The 13,786-nt window shown below is 45.3% G+C and overlaps 1 protein-coding gene across 4 annotated transcripts in view; it reads left to right on the top strand.

Annotated features, from left to right (window-relative positions):
* PTPN6 (protein tyrosine phosphatase non-receptor type 6) overlaps window positions 1-13,786 on the top strand; it is a gene marked incomplete at its 3' end in the record, with an annotated part of 41,969 nt that overhangs the window by 17,728 nt on the left and 10,455 nt on the right. For all 4 annotated transcript variants that reach the window (XM_079960269.1, XM_079960270.1, XM_079960271.1 and 1 more), the window contains 6 exons: window positions 1,729-1,945; window positions 4,025-4,141; window positions 7,471-7,584; window positions 9,208-9,304; window positions 10,633-10,703; window positions 10,795-10,944. In XM_079960269.1, coding sequence (XP_079816395.1) covers window positions 1,729-1,945; window positions 4,025-4,141; window positions 7,471-7,584; window positions 9,208-9,304; window positions 10,633-10,703; window positions 10,795-10,944 — 766 coding nt within the window. The remainder of the gene's footprint in view (window positions 1-1,728; window positions 1,946-4,024; window positions 4,142-7,470; window positions 7,585-9,207; window positions 9,305-10,632; window positions 10,704-10,794; window positions 10,945-13,786) is intronic.

Genomic DNA, 13,786 nt, shown 5'->3' with positions numbered 1-13,786 from the left:
CTCAGCCAGATAGTCCATGGTTGGTTTATCAGACTGCCCTCTGGTCTACTGATACTGTTATTAAATGCCAGCACAATTTATAATAAGATCTCCTTCAGCCGTGTTTTAACTGCAGACAAGAAGGCTAGCTGGTTGATATTAACAAGATCTGAGTCGGGGAGATACTGGGGGGTGGGGGGAATAATATCTCCCAGCTAAGTCCTCCTGGATGCTTGATTCAACACTGGTTGAACCCAGACTTGAGAGCTGTGAAGAATGGTTGCTAAAAATTATCAGAATTGTTTCTAGGCTTTCTGTTAATTTGTGTGCCAATCTGGAGTGTTTATATCTTGTGTTGGGCACTTTGAACAGCTGAGGGAATCTGCTGGTGTACCAGTCAACCTGCTGCCCATGACACTGTCAGGGTATATTTCATTTGGTGTTGAGACTCCTGAGTTTATTAAGGGAGAAGCTCAACTTCCGTGTCAAGGCTGCTGCAGCTGCAAGAGCGCCAGACTTCATGGCTGCCATGGCAACTGTGGGGCTGTCCCAATTTGTCATCGGCTCTAGTCATGTTGCAGGACACACTGTCAGTTTGGTTTTCTCTAGCGGGAAGGAGGATGATCTGAAAGTGGGTTTACTTCAAGTCCCTTGTCATCATCAGATCACTTCCTGTTGAGGTTTAGGCTTGCAGCAACTGTTCCTTTCGGGAAGGGTGAAGGACCTACTACAGCAGTCCATTTCTAGGGGCTAGCAGACTCCAATGAATCCCAGATTGCTTATGGGGATTTTCTGATTGGTGTGGCTGTTTCGCATGTCAAATCCCTGGCTATGTTGTATGATGCAGAGATGACCTGAGCAGTTGTCATGGTTGCTCCAAAGTGTTAAAAGGGTGGCGCTGTGGTCTAAACCACTGAGCTTCTTGGGCTTGCTGGTCAGATGGTCGGTGTTTCGAATCCCTGCGACAGAGTGAGCTCCCATTGCTCTGTCCCAACTCCTGCCAACCTAGCAGTTCAAAAGCACACCAGTGCAAGTAGATAAATAGATACTGCTGCGGCGGGAAGGTAAATGGCGTTTCTGTGCACTCTGGTTTCTATTCTGGTGTTCCGTTGCGCCAGAAGTAGTTTAGTCATGCTGGCCACATGACCCAGAAAGCTGTCTGTGGACAAATGCCGGCTCCCTTGGCCTGAAAGCGAGATGAGCGCCGCAACCCCAGAGTCACCTTTGACTGGACCTAACCATCTAGTGATCCTTTACCTTTTTACCTCCAAAGTGTTACCTCTCCCTGTGTATATTACGAAATACATTTTACACTTCTCCAATATGGGAATGGCAAGTGGTCATGCAACAGGATAATTCTGAAGAACACAGCCTGCACAGCTGCATCACTCCAGCTACCCAAAGTCCAAGGGTGGAGATAGAAAGCAATGCTTTGGAATGCCCTCCCACCAGATGTCAAGGAAATAAACAACTATCTGATTTTAGAAGACATCTGAAGGCAGCCCTCTTTAGGGAAGTTTTTAATGTTTGATGTTTTAATGTGTTTTTGATATTCTATTGGGAGCCGTCCAGAGTGGCTGGGGAAACCCAGCCAGATGGACGGGGTATAAATCATCATCATCATCATCATCATCATCATCATCATCCTGCTTTGTCGTATGCTGCTTCTGTTACCCCAGCGATGCTTCAGCCATGCTTACCCTCTTTTTCTGTGGCCTGATTCTGTTTTCCATCCCTCCTTCTCCCCAGGTGGTACCATGGTCATCTTTCTGGCCCAGCTGCCGAGACCTTACTCCAAACTAAGGCTGCACCATGGACTTTCTTGGTTCGTGAGAGCCTCAGCAAGCCGGGTGACTTTGTGCTGTCTGTCCTCACCGACCAGCCTAAATCTGGGGGTGATGCCCCTGGAGCCGCTAGCACCCCCAAAGAACGACTTAAAGTTACTCATGTCAAGGTTATGTGTGAGGTGAGAAACTTGTGGAGAGGTGGCCGAGGGGCGGGGAGACAGAAAACAACCACTTTCCCATGAGCACACTTAGATGGCAGGTTTCTCTTTGTCATGGTCTCAAAATTACCGGTAAGTGTCAACCAGGAATCCAGTGAGCCTAATTTATTAATTAATTTTAATTACTATTTTATTCATCACATTTGTATGCCTCCCATCTGGAATTTATGTGAGGACCTCCCCCTCCCCCGCTTATTATTTATTAAATTTGTATACCACCCTGCACCCGGGGGCTCTTAGGGTGGCCCACAATATAAAAATACAATAAAAAACACAGAATACATAATAAAAACAAGAACAGAACAAAACCAATAATCCCCCCTCCCAAGGCCTTTGTAAACCAGGGGGCCTCAAGGCAGTTCACAGAATAAAATCAAGATATAAAATCACAAAATACCTAATAAAAATAAAAACAGCAACCCAATACTCCCCTCCACAAAAAAACCCAAAAACATTTTAAAATCGGATCAACCAAAGGCGTGGTTAAAAAGGAACATTTTCACCTGGTGCCTAAAGGTGTATAATGAAGGCACCAGGGGAACCTCCCTGGGGAGAGCATTCCACAAATGGGGAGCCACTGCAGAGAAGGTCCCGTTCTTGTGTTGCCACCCTCTCGACCTCTCGAGGAGGAGGCACATGAAGAAGGGCCTCATAAGATGATCTCAGGGTCCGGGCAGGTTCATATGGGAAGAGGCGGTCCTTGGGGTATTGCAGTCCTAAGCCATTTAAGGCTTTATAGGTCAAAACCAGCACTTTGAATTGGGCCCGGAAACTAATGGGTAGCCAGCGCAGTTGGACCAGGATCAGCATAATACAGTGGTACCTCGCAAGACGAAATTAATTCGTTCTGCGAGTTTTTTCGTCTTGCGATTTTTTCGTCCTGCGAAGCACGGATTTTGGAAAAGCTTCAAAAATCACCAAAGTCTTCAAAAACCTCAAAAAAGGCTACCACACCGCGTGCTATGTGTTGCTCCTCGAAGTCAAGTTGCAAATGCACGGTTTTAAGAAAAAGGAAACAAACTTGCAAGACAAAGGAAACAAACTTGCAAGACGTTTTCGTCTTGCGAAGCAAGCCCATAGGGAAATCCGTCTTGCGAAGCAACTCAAAAAACGAAAAACTCTTTCGTCTTGCGAGTTTTTCGTTTTACGAGGCATTCGTCTTGCGAGGTACCACTGTATGCTCAAACCGTCTTGCTCCGGTGAGCAACCTGGCTGCCGAATTCTGGAATTCTCTCCTCAGCAACTCTGTGCAGTAAGTTGAGATGGAGTCACTAGCTCAAGAACAGGCAGTAAACTTTGTGGCTGTGTAGGCATTTGAGCCATCGCCTTCCGATCTAAGGCCAGCAAAGCCATCACACTGCATTAGATCTTCTCACTGCCTTTAAGTGCCTGTTGCTGCAGCTGGTTAATCAACCAAGCTCTGAGGGGAAATAGGATGGGCTAGATGAATGGGGCACCAACCACCATGAAGTTCTTCTGAGGAAGCCCTATTGAAACAAATAGGAGTTGCGTAAGAAAACAATACAAGTGCACACACATCCCTTTATGAAGGGATGACATTCCGGGTCATTGTGCGTGTTGGTGAAGCACCATAGCTGTCAACTTTTCCCTTTTCTTGCAAGGAATCCTATTCGGAATAAGGGAATTTCCCTTAAGAAAAGGGAAACGTTGACAGCTATGGTGAAGCCCACGTAACCCTGCCTCACCCCATTCCGCCCCAGTCCTTTCCTCTTCCAGTGCAAAACATGGCATGTGCGTGCTCAGTTGGGTGCGCATCAAACACATGCAAAATGAGAGTTGCCTGTAGTGGTATTTTGAGATCTCCCAATTCATTTCAACAGCAGAAAGCCTTGGTCGATTGTGTCTCGTGTTAATTGGTGTAGGCATGTTAAATGTGAGGGTTGTTACTTGCGACTGGTTCTGGTCATAACCTCCCAGAGCACTGGAAATACAACTGATCAGCAAAAAATTATGCACGGGAGAAGCATGTTACATATATAAGGGACATGACTAATAATATATATATTTTTTCCCCTCCAGAAAGGGAAGTACACAATTGGGGGCACAGAGAGGTTTGGCAGCTTGGCTGACCTGGTGGAGCATTTTAAGAAAACGGGAATTGAAGAGGCCTCTGGATCCTATCTGTATTTGAGACAGGTACTGATATAGAGCTACACAGAGAAGTGTAGACCACGTCTGCTTTACCCATCCAATTTGATTTCCTCTCTTATTTATAACGTTTGTTAGATGCTTCTCTAAAACAACTGGAGCCTAGCTGTCAACTTTTCCCTTTTCTTGCGAGGAATCCTGAAATATACTCGGAGTCGAGTGTGGATTTCATGCTCTTTATTCAGCTCATAGTAACGAGGAATGGAAGTTCCCCCAAAATATCTGTTTTATATACATTATTTATACAATGGGCCGCACGTGATTGGCTATTTCTGGGATTCTCCTGTAGGCCAATCAGGTTGCAGATTCACTTCCACCTGGAGCTGGATTAGGTGGCTCCTGCGGACCAATCATACTGCTGCATTGTTCTAGGACCAATCAGACTGCTGCATTCTGAATTCTATTCTTCTAGGACCAATCAGACTGCTGCATTCTGAATCCTATTGTTCTAGGACCAATCATACTGCTGCATTGTTCTAGGACCAATCAGACTGCTGCATTCTGAATCCTGTTCTTCTAGGACCAATCAGACTGCTGCCTTTTGGATCCTGTTCAACTCAGTACATAGCAAATCCTATTCAGAATAAGGGAATTTCCCTTAAAAAGGGGAAACATTGACAGCTATGAACTGGAGGGACACACAATTAATGAGAAAGAATTTAGACAATGTTATTTGTTGGGGACAAACCCAGCATCCTCAAATTAAAAACAAACTTTTTCTATCCCATGTTGTTATGTGATGTGGTCTATGGAAAGTAATATGATGCATGTTTTTGGTTTGTTTTTAAGTCATCTCGGTTATGTGGCTTTTCAAAAAATTGGAATATCTATGGTTTGGGCCTAAACCTTTTTCCTTTAGCTGGAATTTTTTTGCAAGGGATTGTGATTGCGAAGCAGTTTGGGGAAATACAAGTAAATGGCTTAAATTTCATTCAGTGAGATGGACAGATTTGTGGAAAATTTCTAAAGTATTTTTTAAAAAACTATGAAGTTATTCCTGCAGATGAGGAAGGGAAAAAAGCTGCCACATTTCCACAGCTTTCGAGTATTATTGTTATTTTGTAAGAAGGATAATCAAAATGGCAAACTGGAGTTATCTTAAACACAGATTTTGTTAAAGCCAGCGGCAAGGGGGAAATTATCTAATACATAAGGAAGCGTTGATGGCATTAGAACAGAAAGACTGTAGCTGTATGGAGAAACAGAATAAGGAAGTAGCAGAAGTAGAATATCAGTTTTAACTGTAGAACTGGAAAGTAGAAAGACTGGTCTCTGATTAACTTTAAGAGGCTAATTTTCAGATGGTAGCAACATTTTTACAACATCTGGTGCTGTGTAGGATTTAACAAATAACTGGCATAGGTTCTGGGTACCGTTAATAAAAGAACCTACTCATATGTCTGGTGGACTTGTCCCTGTATAAGAAACTATGGACAATAATTTCATGAATTATGGTCACACATTACAGAATACCTCTGGAGTAAACCCCAAAACTGGTGAACAAATGATGTAGCAACCACATTTAACAAAAGGGGGGGGGGCACGAGTATTTCAACAATTAAGGGTGAAGATATAGGACATAGCCCTGATGGGGAGAAACACTGTTTTGGGGTTAATGACCAAGAAGTTTCAAAATAAGTCATGAATGCTTATTTATTTTTGGAGAGGTGTTTAACATTTTTAATGTCACTGTAGCAATGGCATAAAATGCTACAGTGACTGTGATAAGATAGTTTAACAAATTGCAACACAATATAAGATACAATGTATGAATTTATTGGAAATAGTCTATGACCCTTTATTCTTTTATGTGCTTTTCCCTTCAGTTTTTCTCTTATGGATGAATTAAAATATTCATTTTAAAATACAGTTGTACCTTGGAAGTTGAACGGAATCCGTTCCAGAAGTCCTTTCAACTTCCAAAATGTTCGGAAACCAAAGCACGGCTTCTGATTGGCTGCAGCAAGCTCCTGCAGCCAATCAGAAGCTGCAGAAACCCCGTCGGACGTTCAGCTTCCAAAAAAGGTTTTGATAGACAGCTTCAAGGCTCCTCCTCTCCCTTTTTCTGGAATCTTACCGTTCAGCCTGACTTGGACTGGAAAGCCTTCATGCTCTTTATTGCAGCTCGTAAAACAGTGAGAGTGAATCCCACCCCACCTCCAGACCTCAGGTTTTATATACGTTATTTACACAATGTGTTCCGTCTGATTGGCTGATTCTGCTTCCCTCCTGGAGCCTGATTGGGCTGCTACTGCAGGCCAATCAGTTGTTGCATTTTAGGATCCTACTGGCCTAATAGGCTGATTAACTACCTCCTGGGGTCTGATTGGTCTGCTCCTGCAGGCCAACCAGGTTGTTGCCTTCTAGGATCCTACCAGCCTATTGTTCTAGGATCCAAGCTCAGTACAGTGGCACCTCGGGTTAAGAACTTAATTCATTCTGGAGGTCCGTTCTTAACCTGAAACTGTTCTTAACCTGAGGTCCCACTTTAGCTAATGGGGCCTCCCGCTGCTGCAGCCACATGATTTCTGTTCTCATTCTGAAGCAAAGTTCTTAACCAGGGGTACTATTTCTGGGTTAGCGGAGTCTGTAACCTGAAGCGTCTGTAACCCAAGGTACCACTGTACATAACAACTCCCCAATCCTATGATTCTGTGTTCCCCTTCTCCCTCAACTGATCATTTTTCTCTCTCCTTGGTGGATTCCTCCCCCCCCCTGCCGCTATTCCCCCTCCCAGCTCATGGGGAAAAGTAGCCGCCAAGCAAAGAGATAAGCAGCCCACATTCTGGGTTTGTGGGTGGGAGAGCTCTGCTCCTTGACCCAGTGGCGTAGCGTGGGGGGTGCAGGGGGGGGCCAGCCGCACCGGGCGCAACATTTGGGGGGGCACGCTCGCACTCGCAGCTCTCTGCCCCTACCTGGCTCACTCACTCTCTCTCACTGCAGTGCTGGCTGTGCGAATCCGATCCGAGCTGCCGGGTCGCCGCCCACTGTGGAGGGGGAGGGTGCCAGGCGTGCGTTGCGTTGCAGAGTGGAGAGAGAGCGAGGGAGGGACTATCTGGGGGAGGGACAGTGCAGTGGCCACCCAGTGCAGCGCTGAGCGTGGGAGAGAACCACACCCGACTAGCCCAGGCAGCAGCAAGAAGAAGCTGGCAGCGGCGGCAGGTTAGGGGTTAGGGCGCAAATTACTTGCCCTGCCCTGGGTGCTGACAACCCACGCTACGCCGCTGCCTTGACCTTACCTTTTTCTTGTCTCGAGAGAGACCTCTGTTTGTTTCTCACATTTCCCCTTCTTTCCTTCCTTCCTTCTCTCCCGCCAGCCTTTCAACGCCACCCGGGTGAACGCAGCCGACATTGAGAATAGAGTGCAGATGCTCGAGAAGAAAAGCCAAGAGGAAGAGGCTGCCAAAGGAGGTTTCTGGGAGGAGTTTGATGTGAGTGGCGAACTGTGGGGCTTCTTCTTCCTCGTGATGCGTTATGGAGTCCGGAACTCCCTGCTCCTGTCCTGGTTCTTGGCTTATCCCCACCTCAACTGGGGGTGGTGTACTGACGCATTCACAAGGCCTTATTGTTTCGACCGCTAGCATTTTTAGAATGCATTCATTTATAAAGTCATTTGCATCCTGACATATCCTAAGAAAAGTTAGAGCAGTTTACAATAATATATCTATATAATAAAAACATAGAAAAGAATTAAAATCGGAGGGCAGCAACTAACTGTGATGGAGAGATGTATTCTCAATTGCCTGCAAAAGTGGAATAGAAAAGTTTTTGGCAGGAGTTTAAAGGATAAAGCAGAAGACACGTGCTGAAACTCTTAATGGCGGAAGACTAGGCCAATGACACTAAAGTCTATTTTGTGTTGATTAGGGCTGGGCAATATATGGTTTTCAACTTTGTGATATATCACGAGTTCAACATTACAATATACTGATTTATCACAATGTCTGGAATAAGGATAGAGCTATGTATAGACACTGGCTGGATTCACAGTTTCCCCCACATTGTGATTTTTGCATAGCACGCACACACACATACACAATGAGTTGTAATACATTGTCAGGTCAAAAATTATATATAAAAAAAATCAAATTTCATGATATAGACTTGAAATTGGTTTTGGATGATATATCGCCCAGCCCTAGCACACATCATGATTCGTGATATATTACCAGGTCAAAAACTATGTAACCAATATCACAGTATGGACTTCAAACTGGTTTGGGATGATATATTGATATACAGTGGTACCTCATTTTGAGTCCGCCTCGTTGAGTGTTCATTTTGTTGAACGTTTGCGGTAAACCCGGAAGTACCGGAATGGGTTACTTCCGGGTTTGCTGCTCGCGCATGTGCAGAAGCGCTAAATCACGCTTTGCGCATGCGCAGAAGCACAAACCGCTCCACGCACGTGCACAGAGTGGCGCTTTGTTGTGCGTCCTTTTCGTCTAACATCTGAGGCTCCGGAACGGATCCCGGACTCAAAACAAGGTACCACTGTATTGTCCAGCCCTAGTGTTGATGTCAAATGAGCCTTGCCAACTTGGGAGACAACCAACGACAGTGCTGGAGATTATGTCAGTGTCACCAATGTGTATGGCACATCACAAGCAAAAACACCTGCCCCAAGACACTTATTATTTAAATTTTGATGCAAGAAAGAGAGGTGGGGGTGGGGGTAAACATGGATGCTTCCAGTGGCGTAGCGTGGGTTGTCAGCACCCGGGGCAAGGCAAGTAATTTGCGCCCCCTAACCCATGGATTTGCGCCCCCTAACCCTAACCCCCAGATGTTGCGCCCGGTGCGGCCGGCCCCCCCTGCACCCCCCATGCTACACCACTGGATGCTTCCTCATGCTTGAGAGATGCTTCCTGGTGGTCACTTATTGTTCCTGTGCCTCCTGCCTCCAATCCACAGGCAAGCGCTAACAGCACCTCTCAGCAACCCCGTGGACAAGCTGAACCCATGAATCCCAGTTTTTAGATCTCTTTCTCTCCTCCAGCTGTAAGCCAGGCTTGCCCTTACTAAACACTCCTCCATGCCTCTTCCCCTTTCAGAGCTTGCAGAAACAAGAGACGAAGAACTTGTATGAACGGCATGAGGGCCAAAGACCAGAAAACAAGGGCAAGAACCGCTATAAGAACATTTTGCCATGTGAGTCTGAAGTTCCACCTCTCATCTTGACCCAGAAGCTGGGCCTACACAAGCCACAGAATCAGGTGGCAGAGGAGTCTGAGGCAGTGCTTTTTTCCAGCCAGAACTCAGTTCCGGCACCTTTCAGGTGGGCTCCATTGCCATTCTAGGAGAATGAGGGAGGTGTTCATGGTGAGTTCTGGCACCTCATTTTCTAGAAAAATATCACTGGTCACAGGTAGTGTCGGATTTACGTATAAGCCAAACAAGCTATAGCTTAGGACTCACTCTTTTAGGGGGCTCCAAAATATTTAAAGGGGGGAAAACTGGATGTACATTTCCAAAATATAAGATAAAAAACAAATAAAAGAAAACCTACATACAGCAACAGTGTTTTGTGTTGTGTAGGTCCATAAATTACCATATAATAATAATAATATTTTTTTTATTTGTACCCCGCCCTTCCCGTTTCAGAAAACCGGGCTCAGGGTGGCAAACAACAAATTTAAAACACTTAATTGTAAAAGCAGCATAAAATACAGTATAAAAACATGAATAACAATAAAATTCGAAGTTCAGAAATCAATTTGGGGGAAGTCCATCTAATAAGCATTAGATAGTCACCAGGGCTAGCTGGCTGAATTGGTCCTACTTGGGCCAGCGAGGAGGCCAGGGGAGAATTAGCTGTGGGGTCTCAGAGTGGGTAATCTTCATAAAAGGGGAGGGGGAGGGAAGAGCATATATTCAACACAAGAAACAGCGACAATTTGTTGTTGACAAAGGGCAGCTGGACATATAAAGGGCTGCATTACCTTCAGTAACTTAAAAGGTAAAGGTAAAGGTACCCCTGCCCGTACGGGCCAGTCTTGACAGACTCTGGGGTTGTGCGCCCATCTCACTTAAGAGGCCAGGGGCCAGCGCTGTCCGGAGACACTTCCGGGTCACGTGGCCAGCGTGACATCGCTGCTCTGGCGAGCCAGAGTCGCACACGGAAACGCCGTTTACCTTCCCGCTGGTAAGCGGTCCCTATTTATCTACTTGCACCCGGAGGTGCTTTCGAACTGCTAGGTTGGCAGGCGCTGGGACCGAGCAGCGGGAGCGCACCCCGCCGCAGGGATTCGAACCGCCGACCTTTCGATCGGCAAGCCCTAGGCGCTGAGGCTTTAACCCACAGCGCCACCTGCGTCCCCGTTCAGTAACTTAGGGCCTTGTCAAACCTAAATCCAGCCCCGGTCACAGGCTGCTACCTCTGTTTGTGCCTTGAGCCCTGCAGAGAGTGGATTGCAAAGGCCCCTGTTGCCTAGGGCATTGCTCAAGAGACATACTAACCGCGCTGCCTCCTCTTTTAGTTGACCACTCTCGAGTCATCCTCCAAGACAGAGATCCTGGCTCAGATTATATAAATGCCAACTACATCAAGGTGAGGAGCTGAGTCATGTCTTCCAGAAAGAAGGGTGGTGGTGGATATTCGCTCCAGGCCCTTTATATTTTACCTGTTTGCTCACTTGCAGAACAAGCTATTCAGCCCTGAGGAATGCAGCAAAACTTACATTGCCAGCCAAGGTTGCCTGGATGCCACCACCAACGATTTCTGGCAGATGGTGTGGCAAGAAAACTCACGGATCATTGTGATGACCACTCGAGAAGTGGAGAAAGGAAGGGTAAGGGGGGGCAAGGGGGGGGGACATTCCTCTCCATCCAGTCCTCCACCTTCTCAGCATACATTACATCTTTCTTGCTTGGTCTTCATCTCCTCCAGAATTGTGAGAAACTCCCTTGGAAGGTGGTGCCAAACATTCCACACAAATGATGCACAACAGCCAATTTCTTTGCTGCAAAGCTCAGTTCCAGCAGAGAAGTGCTTCACCTTTTCATGTTAACCCTTCCCTTCCTACCACTTTGCTGACCTGTGGGGTTTCTCGCCCTGATCTGACCACAGTGATCCATGCGACGGTCACCTCCAGGCTTGATTATCGTAACTCGCTCTACGCGGGGCTGCCCTTGAAGCTGACCCAGAAACTCCAGCGGGTGCAGAATGCCAAGGCGAGGTTCCTTACAGGGTCCTTGCCACGGGATCACATTCATCCAGTGCTTTACCAACTGCACTGGCTCCCAGTGGAGTCCAGGGTCAGGTTTAAGGTGCTGGTTTTGACCTTTAAAGCCCTAGGACCCTCGTACCTACGGGACCACCTCTCCTGGTATGCCCCGCAGAGGACCTTAAGGTCCACAAATGACAACATTTTGGAGGTCCCAAGTTGCAAGGTGGTTAGATTGATCCCAACGAGGGCCAGGGCCTTTTCAGTACTGGCCCCAACTTGGTGGAACGCTCTGTCACAAGAGACTAGGGCCCTGCGAGACTTTCTGCAGGGCCTGCAAGACAGAGCTGTTCTGCCTGGCCTTTGGCTTGGACTGAGTCTGACCCTTATGTTTCCCTCCCCTTATGGTTTGATATACGGGCTACTTTTAAAATGAGGCTGCATTTTAAAATGCATTTTAACCTGCATTTTAAATTGATTTTTTCCTTCCTAGTATGTTTTTACTGTAATTTTACTGGAGTTAGCTGCCCTGAGCCCGGCTCTGGCCGGGAAGGGTGGAGTATAAATAATAATAATAATAATAATAATAATAATAATAATAATAATAATTCACATGCACAAGGTGGGAAAGTGGATGTTGGGGGGGAGACAGGGGGCTTTTCAGTGGGGGGGGGGGAATCAGGACTGTGGAAAGATACAAACCAAGAGCCAAGAGAATGATGCAGTGGTCAGATGATATAGGCCTTTTTGATGGTGGTCCCTTATTTGCGAAATGCCGTTCCTGGTGCGGTGTGCTTGTCTCCCTCATTATTGACTTCTGGGGGTGTGTGTGTAAATAAATAAATAAATAAACACCCAGACTTTGGATGCCTGAAAGTTCACTGTTTCTGGCAACCCTGAGGTCACCGGTTTTTAGGATGTTTTTAGAATGCTCCTTTGGGGTAAGGGGCAGGATATTAATTAATTAATTACATAAAATCCCCATCAGCCCCAGCCAGGATAGCCAATAGCCTGAGGTGACAGAAGTTATTTATATCGGTCCTAGAAGTGCTCTTGAATATGATTAGAGGAGACCGGTTGGTGGAAGGTATCCAGTTCGGAGCGAAACAATATAAACTGAAAGCATTTGCAGATGACCTAGTTTTGACCCTACAGGAGCCAGAGCCCAGTACTAAAAGGGTATTACAACTGATTTATGAGTTTGGTCGAGTGGCAGGATTTAAACTTAATAAGCAAAAAACTAAGGTTTTGGAAAAAAATTTGACTTCTTCAGAATCAGAAAGGTTTCAGAAAGAGACAGAATTAAATGTGGTTAAAAAAGTGAGATACCTAGGGGTAAATATAACAGCGAAGAACAGGAACTTATTTAAAGACAATTATGAAAAATGTTGGTCTGAAATTAAAAGGGATTTAGATGTTTGGTCAAGACTGAAACTTTCTTTGACAGGACGTATTGCTGCAATTAAGATGAATGTATTGCCAAAAATGTTATTTTTGTTTCAAACTTTGCAGATTGTGGACAAAATGGAGTGTTTTGGGAGGTGGCAGAGAGATATTTCAAGATTTGTCTGGCAGGGCAAAAAGCCTAGAATTAAGTTTAAGATATTAACTGACGCTAAAGAAAGAGGGGGATTTGCCCTGCCGGACCTAAAGTTGTATTATGAATCAGCAGCTTTCTGCTGGTTGAAAGACTGGCTACTTCTCGAGAACACTGATGTTTTAGATTTGGAAGGATTCAACAATGCGTTTGGGTGGCATGCATATCTATGGTATGACAAGGCCAAAATACATAAGAATTTTAAGAACCATGTTGTCAGAAAAGCCGTATTTAATGTCTGGTTGAAATATAAAGACTTATTGGAAAACAAGACCCCAAGGTGGTTATCACCAATGGAGGCTAAGGCCGTGAAAAAACTCAATATGGAGGCCAAATGGCCGAAATATTGGGAAATAATAGAAAAAGATGGAGATAACTGGAGGTTGCAGAGTATGGACAAAATAAAAGATAAAGTGCGAGATTGGCTACATTATGCTCAGATTAAAGAAGTTTTTAAGTTGGATAAAAAGGTAGGATTCCAGGTGGAAAAATCAAAATTAGAAACTGAATTGTTAGAACCCAGCTCTAAGATACTTTCAAGAATGTATAACTTGCTGTTAAAATGGAATACACAGGATGAAACGGTCAAATCAGCCATGATAAAATGGGCACAGGACATAGGGTACAATATCATGTTTGCTGACTGGGAAAAGTTATGGACTACAGGTTTGAGATTTACGGCATGTAATGCCTTGAAAGAAAATATTATGAAAATGATTTACAGGTGGTACATGACCCCAGTCAAGCTTGCAAAGATATACCATGTGTCTGATAATAAATGTTGGAAGTGTAAACAAGCTGAAGGAACATTCTTTCACCTCTGGTGGACTTGCCCTAGAGTGAAGGTTTTCTGGGAAATGATTTATAATG

The sequence above is a fragment of the Podarcis cretensis genome (assembly GCF_951804945.1).
Source record: "Podarcis cretensis genome assembly, chromosome: 17".
Taxonomy (NCBI): domain Eukaryota; kingdom Metazoa; phylum Chordata; class Lepidosauria; order Squamata; family Lacertidae; genus Podarcis; species Podarcis cretensis.
The sequence above is the reverse complement of the archived record's forward strand: the minus strand, read 5'-3'. Positions and strand labels throughout refer to the sequence as shown.